Source organism: Solanum tuberosum, unplaced genomic scaffold (genome assembly GCF_000226075.1).
Source record: "Solanum tuberosum cultivar DM 1-3 516 R44 unplaced genomic scaffold, SolTub_3.0 scf00266, whole genome shotgun sequence".
In the NCBI taxonomy this organism is placed as follows: domain Eukaryota; kingdom Viridiplantae; phylum Streptophyta; class Magnoliopsida; order Solanales; family Solanaceae; genus Solanum; species Solanum tuberosum.
In genome coordinates, this window is record NW_006239201.1 from 646115 (window position 1) to 662574 (window position 16460).

General features: G+C 34.0%; 2 protein-coding genes across 2 annotated transcripts; one reads left to right on the forward strand and one right to left on the reverse strand.

The window, feature by feature from the left end:
• Nucleotides 1–1697: 1697 nt before the first annotated feature.
• LOC102593288 (DNA-directed RNA polymerases I and III subunit RPAC2-like) lies at nt 1698–6603 on the forward strand. The gene is made up of 4 exons (XM_006358651.2): nt 1698–1868; nt 4320–4423; nt 5425–5501; nt 6227–6603. The coding sequence occupies exons 2-4, from the start codon at nt 4323–4325 to the stop codon at nt 6364–6366; spliced, it is 318 nt and encodes a 105-aa protein (XP_006358713.1). The 5' UTR covers nt 1698–1868; nt 4320–4322; the 3' UTR covers nt 6367–6603.
• Nucleotides 6604–8378: 1775 nt separating this feature from the next.
• Nucleotides 8379–15650, reverse strand: LOC102596813 (LRR receptor-like serine/threonine-protein kinase FLS2). Its single transcript, XM_015314061.1, has 12 exons — nt 14744–15650; nt 14287–14649; nt 13905–14192; nt 13523–13810; nt 13141–13428; nt 12759–13046; nt 12377–12664; nt 11995–12282; nt 11538–11900; nt 11156–11443; nt 9070–11058; nt 8379–8965 (listed from the first exon to the last, which is right to left on the reverse strand). The coding sequence occupies exons 1-12, from the start codon at nt 15648–15650 to the stop codon at nt 8616–8618; spliced, it is 5988 nt and encodes a 1995-aa protein (XP_015169547.1). The 3' UTR covers nt 8379–8615.
• Nucleotides 15651–16460: the final 810 nt, after the last annotated feature.

Consider the following 16460-nt stretch of genomic DNA (forward strand, 5'->3'; position numbering starts at 1 on the left):
AGCAATTTTTGTGACATATCTTCCTCAAATATCTTCTATTTGCATTTTTTTCTCGTTTATATGAAATTTGTATTTGTATACATCTTGTTGAAAGGTTGAATGTATTACATGAAGAACGTGAGCAAAAAAGAGTTTGAGGATTGTCTGATTTTTATTATTTTATATAGTGAAATACTTATATATTTGGATACTTGTATTGTATTATATCCACTTGTCATTTTTTTTTGGATTGTCCCAATATATTGAAATATTAACACAAGTTGAAAGGTTGACCAGGTAATACAAGTATATTTTGATATATAATTACATTATTTTTGTATAAACAAATACTTGAGTTATCAATTATATATATATATTGTAAAAAAATAGCAAACATGAGAAAAAAAGATTGAGTTTTGTTGGCGTTTCAATTTTTTATATAGTCAAATACTTATATACTCACATTGTATTATTTTCCATTTTCTTAATTCTGGATTGTTCACTGTATCTAAATTTTGTTTATTAACATTGGCACTCCTATATGATATAGGTGTATTCATAAGGTAAAATTAGTTGTTAATTTAATATTAGTTATTAATTATTAGTTGGAATCCAAGCGGATAGGGACGTAATCATTAGTTTTTAATTTAATTATGGGAAGTTGAGAGTTTTAGAAACATAATTAGGGGGCATTCAGTCACTATAACAAGAGATTACCTTATTTAGTGCATTGTAATTATAATTGTATCATTGTATAAATAAAAAAATTGAAAAAAAAATACAAATATACAACAAGATTAAGACATAAAATATAGTCATTTTTTATAAATAGCATACTTATAGCTATTGAACTTCAATAACCCTACAACTATAGTCATTTTTGTAAGTTACTTTTTTTTTTCCTAAAAAAGATATTGTGTCAATTTTTTACATTAAATTTGGAAAAATATAATTCAAGAGCTAAATGCATGTTCAGATAAAATTTTATTTTTACATATCATTTTTAAAATTTAACTTCAAATATCATAACAAAATATTTGTTACATAAATTAAGATAAATTTATGCTAAAAGTTAATGTAAAGTCTGTATCAGTTAGTGGAGTTTAATAAGTACTTTCTCTATTTCATTTAGTCCATAAAAAATGATGCATCTTTTATTTAACAAATATTTTATTATATCAACTTTTTGATCCTATTGCGTCTCACTTAATTAGCAATTTTTTTTTATAAAGATTAACTTTTCTATTTAAAAATTTATTTTAATTAAAGAGTAATTTTGAGATAGTACAAAGTCTCACATATTTCTGAAATTCTATGTCTAATTAAATTTCATCACATAAATTAGGATATATGAAATAATAATTATCATTTAATATGTAGTTGTTTGGCTAAGTTTTTGTGAGACCTATTTTCTTTTTTAAAGTACTTATTTTTAAAAGAATAAGGTGTTTAACCAAAGCAAAAATAATTTTATCATAAGATAAAACAAATTGCAGCCTTTTTCAAAATATTGTCAAACACTACTTGCTGCTCAAAAATATTAAATTTATTGATCAAATATAAACTGCTCGTTATAAAAACACTTTTTAAAATAATGTGATTTTAGGAGAGACTAAACAAATAATCTATTTCGGTTGAATTAAAACTATTCACTTTAACAAAATTAATATAATATAAAAATGAAATAACTTAAATGAGATTAAACCTAGGTCCTTTGCCCAAACAGCCAAACCCTCTTAAAACCCTCAGCTATTTTTCCTCTCTCGCTTCTCCTCTTGGGCCCTTTTGCCATCACTTCTCTGTTAGATTTTCTTTTTTTTTTCCAACAAAATTTCAAGCTTTTGCTTGTGGTGGAGCAGCAAAGTTTACATCTTTGGCCTTGAATTAAGGTACCCTTTTGTTCTAAGTGTTTATTTTCATCTAAAAAAATTCCTTTTTGCTCAAAAGATTCAAGTTTCTTTATTATATTTCACAATCTTAGTTAAGTGGGTGAAATTATGTGCTACTACTTCTTTTGTCCAAATTTAGGTGAATGGGTCAAAGCATCTTATATTTTTGTTTGTGTCTATTGGGGCATAGATTCTTTAAGTTGTTTTAGAGTAAAATTTACATTTTTGGAGACTACATAATTGGTAATTCAAAGGATTTAAAAAAGAGTTTGAGAGAATCATAGTTGGTTTCGTTGATTTTTGTATCTGAAAACACAAGGGTAAGTAGGCTTGACACGGAATTATCATTGTTGAAAAAGCTAAACTTTGCATTTTGCGTTCTACAATGTAATGGGACTATTGATGACACCATAGACTATGGTTAAATATATTTACATAGAACAATTAGGGGTCGTTTGGTAGTTTGTTTGGAGGTGAGTTATCCATTCCTATATAGGTAATACCACGTTTGGTAGCCTGATTAGTTGGTAAGTTATTCATGTATTAAATTAATACGGTGTTTGATTTTCAATTTAGAAAGCCACATAACTAATATATATACAAGTTATACATATATAAGCTAATACATGAATAACTAATTCCTACATAAGATAATACATAGATTCCATCGTAACTAATCCCTAGATTAAAAATATTTGCATAACTCTAACCAACTACCAAACTACCCCGTATAGTCTCTTTTGAAATTTGTACTTATATTAGATGTGATATGCTTTACACTTTTACCAATCAAAAAATATCCTTGGTGCTCAGTTAAATGGAAGGACCTTGGCCAGATTGAAATAAACTCTAGTGGTTTGGCTGAAAATTGAACAAATCAAAACTTAAATTTCAATTGCTTTTAAACCTCAAAATTGTGTTAATACTCCTCCGCAGCTAACTTGCTCCCCCTCTTTCCAACAACAACATACCTAGTGTAATCCCACTAGTGGGGTTTTGAGAGGGTATGATGTATGCGAACGTTACCCTACCTTTGTGTGGTAGAGAAACTATTTTCAATAGAACCTTGGCTCAAAAGGAAAGTATCCGATGTAGGATTATAAGAAAAGAGCTAGCGAAGTAGCAAAATACAAAACAAATGCAACAGGAAATAGTAATACACATTGAAGAACAAGAAGCTATGTGATAACTAAATAATACTACTAAAAGGACAAAAGGAGAGGGGGAGGCTAGCCCACTCTCTCTCCCACACAGAATGTGACAACATCCAACTACTTGCTAGCCTTCTATCCTAATCTTCAAGACCTCAACTTTGATATGATAGATCCTTCTATATATGACACCCCATTGATATTATGTCTTCTGAATTTAACCGGATAGTATTTTTCTTATTTGCTTCCCATGTGAGTCATGCAGTGGCAAGAAGCAATATGCCCCATTGCCTCCAAAATAGTGTGTCACTGGCCAAGGAACTCTGAGACATACATTTGCTTCTATTGCTATTTTATCTGTGGTTACTTGTTTCCTAAAGTTACCTTTCTTTGGGCACTTTTTCATGTTTTTTTCATCCATTTGGACCTCTGTTGAATGTTTTTAGATATGAAGCAAAGCTAGAAAACAGTACCTCTGACTAGTTGACTCAAAGGAGACAACCGCAAAACGCCTCTAAGGTCTATTGGGGCTTTAAGTGCAAAGCGCAAAGAAAACGTGACCTTTAATGAAGAAATGCACAAATGGAGAAAACATACAAATATGTATGTGTAGTCTGGTTAATTTCATGAAATAGAAAAAATAGATATTGGCTAAGAGATATACTTAAGATCTGAAAGCATGAAAACATGTTAGGGATAATGCATTAATTCTGGAAAATTAGGTGATACGACCAGCTTTTGGGCCTGCTATGAGATCTTAGTCATTGTTTGAAAAGTAGTACTCCCTCTGTCTCAATTTGTGTGAAGGTGTTTGACTAGGCATAAAGTCTCAATTTATGTGAAGGTGTTTGACTAGGCATGAAGTCTAATACTTATAAGCATGAACCGAAAGTATATAAACAAAGAAATTGAAAAGTATGTCTTAGAAGCTTCGTGACGACACCACATGTTAAGCGAGGCGAAACACTCAACATGTTTTGCACCTCTGACAACACTGGTTAAACATTCATAGTTGATTATGCTTTGGTATTGTAAAACATTGGATCACATAATTAAGGTCCTTAGGGTTTTGACTGTTTCTTATTGTAGTACAATATGGTTTGCTCTTTAGGTAATAGTTCACTGAAAGCACTAATCAGGAGAAACATGTGTTAGGTGAAATTGCTTTCTTACCATTTGACAACTCTTGTCTCACTTCTTATATGGTTCTTTTCTTCTTTTTCAATCCATAGATTACATTACATTCGAAATTTCAAAAATTTGCTAATTATTTTCAAATTATCCTCATTTCTGGAAACAGTCAATGGAGCACGGTTCATTCGAAGATCAGTCAAAAGCAACATTCTCGCTTACAGATGAGGACCATACACTGGCAAATGCTGTTAGATTCACTCTAAATCAAGAGTTAGTAATTCATCTCTTCCTCTTTCCTTTCTTCTTTCATTATGCAGTGATCACTGCAAGTACTAATATCAGGGCCGTCTTAACCACTAGGCCACTAAAGCCATCGCTTGTGGGCCCATATTTTTTGGGCCCCCATTTTTTAGAAAAAAAGTACTTGTACATATTATTAAAAAAATTATATTAATTTTTTGAAAGAAAAAAAACGTGTAAGGGGGTTTTAGAGTTTTTCTTGAAAAATTGTTATTGTTGATATTCTTAGTTCATAAGTATATGTAAATTGTATTAAAATTTATTCAATTTCAATATGTCAACTAGAAAACATGATACCGATTTTGCAAAAAGAGAGAAAACTTGAAGAATTAAATAAATCTTAAAAAAGAGCCCTTGATAGATTTTTAACAAATAATAAAAATTTTGAATAAAAAATATTGGAGGATGTTCTTCAAATGAACAAGTCACCAATAGAATTGAGTTAGATGATAATAATATTCAAGAAGAAAATCTAGAAGAAGTTGGTGAAAATGTGACATTGTTCCCGATATCAAGAACTCCTAAATAATTTAAATAGTTGCATCCCTAAAAATATATATGATCCAAGTCAATGGAATAATGTAGATACAAAATTGAGAGTATTCAAAGTGAATTATTAAAATTATTGGCAAGTGAAGTCAAGAATAAAATTATTAAAAAGATTAAAGAAACAAAATACTTCTCAAAATATTAGGGCATCTCTTGAAGGTTTGGCTTTAGGCCCCCGATCTTGTTGAGTCGGCCCTGACTAATATAAACCATCTTCTAGAATTTTGCTTGAAGATTATTACTCAACTCGTCATGTAGATAGCCTCCTTATCTCATTTTGTTACATTCCACTGATCTTATGTTTATGTTGTTGCATGATCTGTCTGCCACTCCCCACCCCCCTCCCCCTCTCTCTTTTTTCTTAAGAGTGGTTTATGAAACAAACTTAGGGCAATGATTAACTTATGTCTATTTTCTTGCAGTCCCAGAGTAACATTTTGTGGCTACAGCATTCCACATCCCTCTGATGCTCGAGTGAATATAAGAGTTCAGACTACTGGTAAAGCTTAAATATGTAGATATTTCTACAACTTGTACAAAAAGAAAACCTTATATTTTTTGATTTTTTTAAAACTTATCTTATCTATGACGGGAATATGCATCCTGCTTCCACATTAACATAGCATGCTTGATACTAGCTAAAGCTTTCATCATGGACTTTTTAAATAGCTGTTGGACTTTCTGGCCAGTTGGTTTTGGTGGAGAATATATTGTGATGCCCTTCCCATTAAAAAATCGCCTTTTTCTTTCAGCTTATTTGATCTGGTTCATGCAGTAGATTGTGGTGTTAGATATTTCTACAACATGCCTATGTACATAGTATGATAATTTTTTTCGATAACCGTGGTGTCCGGGCTAGTTTAAGTGCACCTCGACTAAGTCCACGGAATACCTATCAGCTGCCACCTCCCACCAGCAACAAGTACTGGTATCTCTGTCCACCTCGGCTAGGACATATGGGAAAAAATCGTTTACTGTTTTTTGTCTCTGCTGGGATTTGAACCCTCATGGTTCTCAACATACTTTATTGACCACTAAGCCACACCCTTGGGTATATTGTACATCGTATGATAGGACTGCTTGGAAATCCTTTATAACAATTTATAATAGTCTTTTTATGCTTCCATATGTTTATACCCTTCTATTCTGAGAAATGTTGTGGATCTCTGTTTGTGTTTTGGTACATCAAGATTTTATGCAACTTTTAGTGGTCTTCTATTGCAGGGGATCCAGCAAGAGAGGTATTTAATGATTCATGCCAGGATCTAATGCTTATCTGCGAGCACGTTAGAGTCACATTTGATCAGGCTGTTTTAAAGTTTAAAACCGGAAAAGGTCTGAGAGCTATGGATATCAAGAAATGATTTGACTAATAGTTTATATAGCCTTCTATAAATGTGAATTTTTTTCCCGTTTTGCAAACACTGAGGAAACTTTTAAATGTAATTGTTCCATTTATTTGGTGCATTAAGTTTCTTTTTTTGCAAAACCATGCTAAAGAATGCACCTTGGGTTGTATGGAAATATTAATCTGCACATTGGTTGTTGTAAGTAATAATTTTGTGTTCTAGTTTATGTGATAGTGAATCATAGATCTCTTATCTGCTTGCATTCATGCGCGTATTGTCTCAGTTTGTGCATTATGAACTCCATCCATAGAAACCTTAGTATGTAAATGAGGCCTACAAGTTATCAAATTTGGTTGGCCTTTGTATATATCCCTTTGTTTTTAATTTACTATTCTTTAGTTGTTACGTAGAGTGACCTTATCTTCTGTTATTTTAATCGTGTAAGCCATCTTTCCATTTGGTCCAAGAACTAAGAGCACCCTCAGAGAATGTGCTTGAAGGCTAGTGGTCATATTAGTTGGTGTCTGAGAAATACTTTTTGTAGATGATTGTGATGATAGAGGTGGTTAGTGACGATGATTTCATGGTAGAGTTGGTTGATGCTAGTAGTTGGGGGTGTTGCTTGCTAAGGAACGTGTGGTAGTTGATAATGGTGTTGTTGGTAGTTGGAGGTGAAGCTAGTTGTGATGGTGGAGATGGTTGATATTAGGGATTGATTGCAGTGGTGGCAATATTGATAGTGGTGACATTGGTGATGGCAATTGCAATACTGGTGGTGGCGTTGAAAGTGGATATAATTATAATGTTGGGGTGATCGATACGATAGCGAGTACCAACAGATGACAACAGTGGTGGTTGTGATAACAAAGGTGGTGGTGACTAACGGTGGTTGTGATGACAAAAATGGTGATGGTAGGTTGTGGTTGTGGACAAAGTGATGGTGAAAATTATCTACATAAAAATACCTCTAAATGATATTAAAACTTTGCTGAAGATGTTAATGATTAAGACCTATTCAGACCAAATTAGTGCTTAAATCTTAATTTTCTAAGGTCTGAACCATTCAAATTCAGACCTTCATCAAGTGCAAACAGATGAAGCCTAAATCATTCTTCTATCAAGCCTATCTAGATGTATAGAGTTTGTATATCATATCCAAGATAGAAACATAATTTTCAAAAGGCCTAATCTATCGGTGGCCCCCTAAAGTTGACACTAACTTTCACTTAGACAAACTAGACTTTGTTCATTTTAGACACTTCATGTAAGATTTTGTTGTGTCATTTTGACACTTTCTTTACAATCAGCAAAAATGTGTAATAATGCACTCGCGAATGATGTGTAAAGTGTCCAATTAAATGACGACATTTGTCATTTGTGCCTAAAATCATTCTTAAATAATGAATTTTGAGAAAAACAAAATGTAGTCAATGAATCGATGAAATGTGGCATTTTTGCCCACATAATTAAAAGAACATTTAACCAATTAACAAAAAATATTTTGCAACCTTCTCATTGTCTTCTCCAAAATAACTATTTTGCAGAAACGCTGCACCAACTCTTTTATTATAGAAGAATAAAGCTAAGTCATGGATTAGCATTCTTCTTAATCAATAACAAACAGTAAAATTGAATAGAAATAATTAAAATTAACTGGAAAAAAAAAATAAGAAAGCGCTTACTGTGAGAGCAAAGTTTGAAGGACAGTGAAGGAAGAGGAAAAATCAAATCCACTTCCATATTATAATAGTAAATTCCTCCAAAAAAGAATTTCATGATTATTTCAATATTTAAATCTTATAATAGGTCTTTTTTGAAAATTTTAAAACATTCGCCATGGATGGAGTTGAGCTTGAAAAATGGAGGCTAAAAATGGGGAAGAAGAAGAAAAAATAATTAAAAAAGCTTTTCACGCGCAATAAATGAGTGGATCACACACTCTATGACGTGTCTGCAAAAAGTGTCAAAATTACACAATGAAAACTTATATAAGGTGTCTAAAATAAATTAAGTCTAGTTAAGGTGTCTAAGTGAAAATTGGTGCCAACTTTAGAGGGCCACCGATGGGTTTGGCCTTTTCAAAATGCATCTGCTTATCAGTACACTTCTAAAATAGCTAATATAATAGTATATCAAAACTACATATATCAAGAAACTAGTTGTTTCCTACAACCTTGATTAAATACACTTGAGTAGAATTGAAATCTTAACCTAATTGGCATAGGTAATCAAATAATATACAAGAGCAGACAGTCTGATTCCACCTAATGCCGATTATTGACAAGCTGTAGCCTGATCTTTTTGAGTGTTGAAAGAGCATCTTTCATGCTAATTCTTGCATCAGGTTTCACTAAAGTGCAGTTCAAAGATAATTCCATGATAGATAACAAACATCGCATCTTTGCATCAATTTGTTCATCCCCTGGCTGTACCAAATTGCAATCCACCACCTTATGAATTTCACCCGGAAAGGAATCACTAACCCAACGCTGTATGCTCAATTCACCGGTAAATGTTTCATCACTTGGTCTTCTTCTTGTGAATGCCTCCATCATCAGGATGCCAAAACTATAAACATCACAACTCGTGGATACTATGCCATCTTGTCCATACTCTACGATTATTTTTAAAAAATTATCATAAAAGCTTCCTAGTTAAAATGGAATATGCCAAAACTGAAAGGAGAAACAAGAAAAACTTTAAGAAGTTTTAATATACCTGGAGCAATATATCCAATGGTTGAAATTGTCCTTGTTTGAACAGAAGCCTCCCCTTCACCTAGCAATTTCGCAATGCCAAAATCACTGACATGACCAACCATTTCCTGATCAAGCAAGACATTACTTGGCTTCAAGTCACAATGAACCACAGGCGTTGTATAGCCATTGTGGAGATAGTCAATTGCAGATGCAACATCTATCATTATATCCAATCTCTGTAATAAGTTCAAGAACAAGTTGTGGGAGTATAACCATTTATCAAGTGTCCCATTGGGCATGTATTCCAACACCAGGGCCTTGAAATCAAGGTTGGCACAGCTTGTAATAACTTTGGTCAGATTTCTGTGGCGAAGGTTCCGGAGTATCTCACATTCCGTATCAAAACTTTTAAATGCACCCTCCAATTGCACATTGAATACCTTTGCTGCCAAAAGAGTACCATCCTTAAGTATCCCTTTGTAGACCACACTAAAACTCCCTGTACCAAGCAAGTTGCTTTCGTCGAATCCTTCTGTTGCATGTTCAAGTTCATAATAGGAAATTCTTTCATGTTCTTTTACCAGAGACACATCTGCTTGACTTGCATTCTTCTTTGTCTTTCTCAATCTTAACACCACATATCCAACTACCAACACAAAGAGCGACCCAATCCCTAACAGCGTATATAAACCTATAAGCACTCTTTTTCTTCTTGACTTCTTTGTAGATTTAGTTTGACATGGTTTTATGTTAAACCGGGAGTCACCACAAAGTGCATCATTGGACAAGAAGGATTGACTAGTGACATTTACAAAAGGACCACCAATGGGAATTTCTCCACTGAGTTTATTGAATGAGAAATTCATGTATTTGAGATACACTAGAGCTTCTAATGACTTTGGAATTTCACCACTAAGATTGTTATAAGACAAATCCAAGAATTCCAATGCCAACAATTTGCCAAATGAATCTGGAATAGGCCCCTCTAATCTATTATGTGCTAGAGGAAGATTAATCAATTCAGCTAGACCTCCTAAAGTGCTAGGAATTTTACCAGAAAAATCATTTTTTGACAAATCAATTAGTGTTACTGCCTTTAAATTTCCCAACTCCAGAGGAATATGACCACTTAATGAATTGGATGAAACACTTAATTCAATGAGATCTTGAAGGCTCCCCAAGTTTGCAGGTAATCTTGAATTCAGCCTGTTGTAAGCTAGATTAAGATACCTCAAACTAGTTACATTCCCTAAGCATGAGGGCACTGAACCAGAAAAATGATTTCCTGACAAGTCTAATGCACCAAGATTCTTTAAACTGCATATAACATTTGGTATGGTACCTTTAATCTCATTGCTATGTAGATAAAATTCTTGGAGGTTCAACATGTCTTGGACAGTATTTGGAATATGTCCAGCCAACTTATTGTTAAACAGACTCATATGTATCACTCCAGTAAGATTACCGATTTCTCGAGGAATGACGCCCTTTAGCTTACAGCCATTTCCTTGAAAATTTTGCATCGAGTTTGAGAAATTACCAACAGACGCTGGTAATGCCCCATCCAATGCATTCTCATTAAATCGGAGTGCTCTTAGTTTCCTACAGTTTGTTAATGATGTAAGGAAGCTCAATGATGAATCACTGATAAAATTATTCATCTCTAAGTTAAGAATCTCAAGGTATTCTAAGTTACCAAATGATTTAGGAATTGGACCTGTGAAACTGTTGAATGAGATGTCAAACATTCTGAGTCTTGAAGAATTTGTGATTGAATCAGAGATAAAACCACTCAGATTATTTCCTCCACAAAGAAATACTTCTAGGTTGGGAATTCTACGACCTAAATCTGAAGGTAGAGTACCTGAAAGCTTGTTTTGTCCAAAATCTATAATCTTCAGTGCTGACATGTTGAAAATGCTGTCAGGAACAGAGCCAGTAAGCTCATTTTCTGCTAACTGCAGTACCTGAAGTTTCTTAAGATTACCTAGCTCCATTGGTATCTCTCCTGTCAATTTTGGGAAATATATGAGTTACACTTACCTTATGCAGAGCTCCGAAAGGAAGAAAATTTTCATTTTTCTTGTAAAGAAATATCATACTACCTTCCAAATGCAGAGTTTCGAGATATAATTCTGTAAGAGCTGTTAAGTTGGCTATCTCTCTTGGTATAGTTCCTATAAACTCATTGAGCGACAATGCCAAGACTTGAAGCTTTCTGCATTTCTCGAGGCTTGGTGGAAGCTTACCAGTAAGATTATTGTCAGTAAGAGTAATGATTTGCATTGTGGTAATGTTGAAGATTGATGGTGGTATAGAGCCACTAAGTTGATTAAATTGCAGATCTAGGATAGTCAAGTAACGAAGATCACTGATTTCTCGAGGGATCTCTCCTGTCAATTTCAGGAAGTATATGAGTTACCAGTTTAGCGGAAGAGAGAAAAGGAAGAAAAATTTCATTTTTCTTGTAAGGAAATATCATACTACCTTCCAAATGCAGAGCTTTGAGATATAATTCTGTAAGAACTGTTAAGTTGGCTATCTCTCTTGGTATAGTTCCTATAAACTCATTGAGCGACAATGCCAAGACTTGAAGCTTTCTGCATTTCTCGAGGCTTGGTGGAATAACTCCATCTAGGGAGTTGCTTGTGAGGTGAAGCCCTTCCAAGTTTGGAAGATGGTCACATATAGTTGTTGGAAGCTTACCAGTAAGATTATTGCCAGTAAAATCAATGATTTGCATTGTGGTAATGTTGAAGATTGATGGTGGTATAGAGCCACTAAGTTGATTAAATTGCAGATCTAGGATAGTCAAGTAACGAAGATCACTGATTTCTCGAGGGATCTCTCCTGTCAATTTCAGGAAGTATATGAGTTACCAGTTTAGCGGAAGAGAGAAAAGGAAGAAAAATTTCATTTTTCTTGTAAGGAAATATCATACTACCTTCCAAATGCAGAGCTTTGAGATATAATTCTGTAAGAACTGTTAAGTTGGCTATCTCTCTTGGTATAGTTCCTATAAACTCATTGAGCGACAATGCCAAGACTTGAAGCTTTCTGCATTTCTCGAGGCTTGGTGGAAGCTTACCAGTAAGATTATTGCCAGTAAAATCAATGATTTGCATTGTGGTAATGTTGAAGATTGATGGTGGTATAGAGCCACTAAGTTGATTAAATTGCAGATCTAGGATAGTCAAGTAACGAAGATCACTGATTTCTCGAGGGATCTCTCCTGTCAATTTCAGGAAGTATATGAGTTACCAGTTTAGCGGAAGAGAGAAAAGGAAGAAAAATTTCATTTTTCTTGTAAGGAAATATCATACTACCTTCCAAATGCAGAGCTTTGAGATATAATTCTGTAAGAACTGTTAAGTTGGCTATCTCTCTTGGTATAGTTCCTATAAACTCATTGAGCGACAATGCCAAGACTTGAAGCTTTCTGCATTTCTCGAGGCTTGGTGGAAGCTTACCAGTAAGATTATTGCCAGTAAAATCAATGATTTGCATTGTGGTAATGTTGAAGATTGATGGTGGTATAGAGCCACTAAGTTGATTAAATTGCAGATCTAGGATAGTCAAGTAACGAAGATCACTGATTTCTCGAGGGATCTCTCCTGTCAATTTCAGGAAGTATATGAGTTACCAGTTTAGCGGAAGAGAGAAAAGGAAGAAAAATTTCATTTTTCTTGTAAGGAAATATCATACTACCTTCCAAATGCAGAGCTTTGAGATATAATTCTGTAAGAACTGTTAAGTTGGCTATCTCTCTTGGTATAGTTCCTATAAACTCATTGAGCGACAATGCCAAGACTTGAAGCTTTCTGCATTTCTCGAGGCTTGGTGGAAGCTTACCAGTAAGATTATTGCCAGTAAAATCAATGATTTGCATTGTGGTAATGTTGAAGATTGATGGTGGTATAGAGCCACTAAGTTGATTAAATTGCAGATCTAGGATAGTCAAGTAACGAAGATCACTGATTTCTCGAGGGATCTCTCCTGTCAATTTCAGGAAGTATATGAGTTACCAGTTTAGCGGAAGAGAGAAAAGGAAGAAAAATTTCATTTTTCTTGTAAGGAAATATCATACTACCTTCCAAATGCAGAGCTTTGAGATATAATTCTGTAAGAACTGTTAAGTTGGCTATCTCTCTTGGTATAGTTCCTATAAACTCATTGAGCGACAATGCCAAGACTTGAAGCTTTCTGCATTTCTCGAGGCTTGGTGGAAGCTTACCAGTAAGATTATTGCCAGTAAAATCAATGATTTGCATTGTGGTAATGTTGAAGATTGATGGTGGTATAGAGCCACTAAGTTGATTAAATTGCAGATCTAGGATAGTCAAGTAACGAAGATCACTGATTTCTCGAGGGATCTCTCCTGTCAATTTCAGGAAGTATATGAGTTACCAGTTTAGCGGAAGAGAGAAAAGGAAGAAAATTTTCATTTTTCTTGTAAGGAAATATCATACTACCTTCCAAATGCAGAGCTTTGAGATATAATTCTGTAAGAACTGTTAAGTTGGCTATCTCTCTTGGTATAGTTCCTATAAACTCATTGAGCGACAATGCCAAGACTTGAAGCTTTCTGCATTTCTCGAGGCTTGGTGGAAGCTTACCAGTAAGATTATTGCCAGTAAAATCAATGATTTGCATTGTGGTAATGTTGAAGATTGATGGTGGTATAGAGCCACTAAGTTGATTAAATTGCAGATCTAGGATAGTCAAGTAACGAAGATCACTGATTTCTCGAGGGATCTCTCCTGTCAATTTCAGGAAGTATATGAGTTACCAGTTTAGCGGAAGAGAGAAAAGGAAGAAAATTTTCATTTTTCTTGTAAGGAAATATCATACTACCTTCCAAATGCAGAGCTTTGAGATATAATTCTGTAAGAACTGTTAAGTTGGCTATCTCTCTTGGTATAGTTCCTATAAACTCATTGAGCGACAATGCCAAGACTTGAAGCTTTCTGCATTTCTCGAGGCTTGGTGGAAGCTTACCAGTAAGATTATTGCCAGTAAAATCAATGATTTGCATTGTGGTAATGTTGAAGATTGATGGTGGTATAGAGCCACTAAGTTGATTAAATTGCAGATCTAGGATAGTCAAGTAACGAAGATCACTGATTTCTCGAGGGATCTCTCCTGTCAATTTCAGGAAGTATATGAGTTACCAGTTTAGCGGAAGAGAGAAAAGGAAGAAAATTTTCATTTATCTTGTAAGGAAATATCATACTACCTTCCAAATGCAGGGCTCTGAGATATAATTCTGTAAGAGCTGTTAAGTTGGCCAGCTCTCTTGGTACAATTCCAATAAACTCATTGTAAGACAATGACAATATTTGAAGTTTTCGGCATTTCTCAAGGCTTGGTGGAATAACTCCATCTAAGGAGTTCTTTGAGAGGTAAAGCCTTTGCAAGTTTGGAAGATGGTCACATATAGTTTTTGGAAGCTTTCCAGTAAGATTGTTGCCCGTAAGAGCAATTACTTGCATTGTGGTAATGTTGAAGATTGATGGTGGTATAGAGCCACTAAGTTGATTAAATTGCAGATCTAGGATAGTCAAGTAACGAAGATCACTGATTTCTCGAGGGATCTCTCCTGTCAATTTCAGGAAGTATATGAGTTACCAGTTTAGCGGAAGAGAGAAAAGGAAGAAAATTTTCATTTTTCTTGTAAGGAAATATCATACTACCTTCCAAATGCAGATCTCCGAGATATAATTCTGTAAGAGCTGTTAAGTTGGCCAGCTCTCTTGGTACAATTCCAATAAACTCATTGTAAGACAATGACAATATTTGAAGTTTTCGGCATTTCTCAAGGTTTGGTGGAATAACTCCATCTAGGGAGTTGCTTGTGAGGTGAAGCCCTTCCAAGTTTGGAAGATGGTCACATATAGTTTTTGGAAGCTTTCCAGTAAGATTGTTGCCTGTAAGAGCAATTACTTGCATTGTAGTAATGTTAAAGATTGATGATGGTATAGAGCCTGTAAGTCCATTATATTGCAGGTCTAGGATACTCAGGTAACGAAGATGACCGAGTTCCCGAGGGATCTCTCCTTGGAGAAAATTGTTCTGTATTGACAACACTTGCAGTTTTGTCAGATTGGAAAGGGAGGATGGAATTTTACCTGAAAATTGGTTTCTCCAGAGGTACATAATGTGTAAATTTGGTAACAAACTTAAAAATGACGGAAATTCTCCGGTGAAGTTATTGCTTGTGACATCAATCACTTTCAACCTCTGCAAACGAGCCAACTCTTGTGGCAAATCTCCATGAAAAGCGTTATTACTGATGTTGAGGGAAACAAGAAATGAGAGGTTTCCAAGGTGTGGAGTAATGGTACCATGAAGTTGCATGCTAGAAATGTCTAAAGCAGTGACTCGATGGTGGCGGGAGCTGCAAGTGATTCCAATCCAGCTGCAAACCGAGGTTGAAGAAGACCAGTTGCTTGCTAAGATGTTGTTAGGATGAGAAGAAATGTGTGATTTAAGTGCAAGAAGAGCAGCTCCATCAGTGCTAATATTAGCAAGTGAAGTATGGTTAAGAAGCAGAATGAAAATTGAAAGTTGAGCAAAGAGGAGAGTATAACTTGTGTCCATAACTATGGCAAGAAGAATTGATAATGCAAAGCAATGCTGTTAGAAGACCTATTTAATCATATCAAATTCATTAAAATAACAAGTAAAATTATTCGCACCTCGCGTGGGAATTTAATATCATGAAATTTATAAAATAATACTTAAAACTTATCAATCATTAAAACTAAAACATTATATTATCTTACATACAAGATTACGTAGTGCCCGACCCTCCCCATTCAAAAAAAATATATATTAAATTTTCTTATTTTTTAAATTTCAAATATATTTCAATTAAAAAAAAATCATTTTAATGATGTCAAATTTATTGGATTGGTTAAGACTTAAGAGTGCCAACTTTAGGTAATCAAAGTTGTATTAGTGCACCACTTATGGCATTGGAGAACCTTATTAAGCATTAACCCATAAAGTCAAAAAAATGTGTAGAAAAAGCTAAGTACACTCAAACTTTTTCTTGGTAATAACTCATTAATATGTAAAATGACAATAGTACTAGTTGACCTAAACTTTTTCTTGGTAATAACTCATTTACCCCCTTTCCCTAAATTATTTGTACATATTAACTGGATTTATTAACATAAATATAGAGTTTTTCGTTAATCTATATTGAGTTCTCTTTTGAACGTGTAACTAGAACTCTAACTCTGTTTAGAAACTACTTGAAACATCACAAGAAGACGAATTTCTCTATTTTTATGTGATAATAGAAATAAACCCTAACGTTAAAAAGAAAGATATTTTTATGTTCTAAATGAATTGATATCGCAAAGGAATGGCCTAGTTAATGATGTCAAATTTATTGGATTGGTT

Coding starts and splice junctions, on each gene's coding strand:
- LOC102593288 (XM_006358651.2), top strand. CDS start 4,323: ATGGAGCACGGTTCATTCGAAGATCAGTCAAAAGCAACATTCTCGCTT. Junction 4,424..5,424: donor AGATTCACTCTAAATCAAGA/GTTAGTAATTCA, acceptor ATTTTCTTGCAG/TCCCAGAGTAACATTTTGTG. Junction 5,502..6,226: donor TATAAGAGTTCAGACTACTG/GTAAAGCTTAAA, acceptor CTTCTATTGCAG/GGGATCCAGCAAGAGAGGTA.
- LOC102596813 (XM_015314061.1), bottom strand. CDS start 15,650: ATGGACACAAGTTATACTCTCCTCTTTGCTCAACTTTCAATTTTCATT. Junction 13,429..13,522: donor CAAAGCTCTGCATTTGGAAG/GTAGTATGATAT, acceptor TGAAATTGACAG/GAGAGATCCCTCGAGAAATC. Junction 11,901..11,994: donor CAAAGCTCTGCATTTGGAAG/GTAGTATGATAT, acceptor TGAAATTGACAG/GAGAGATCCCTCGAGAAATC.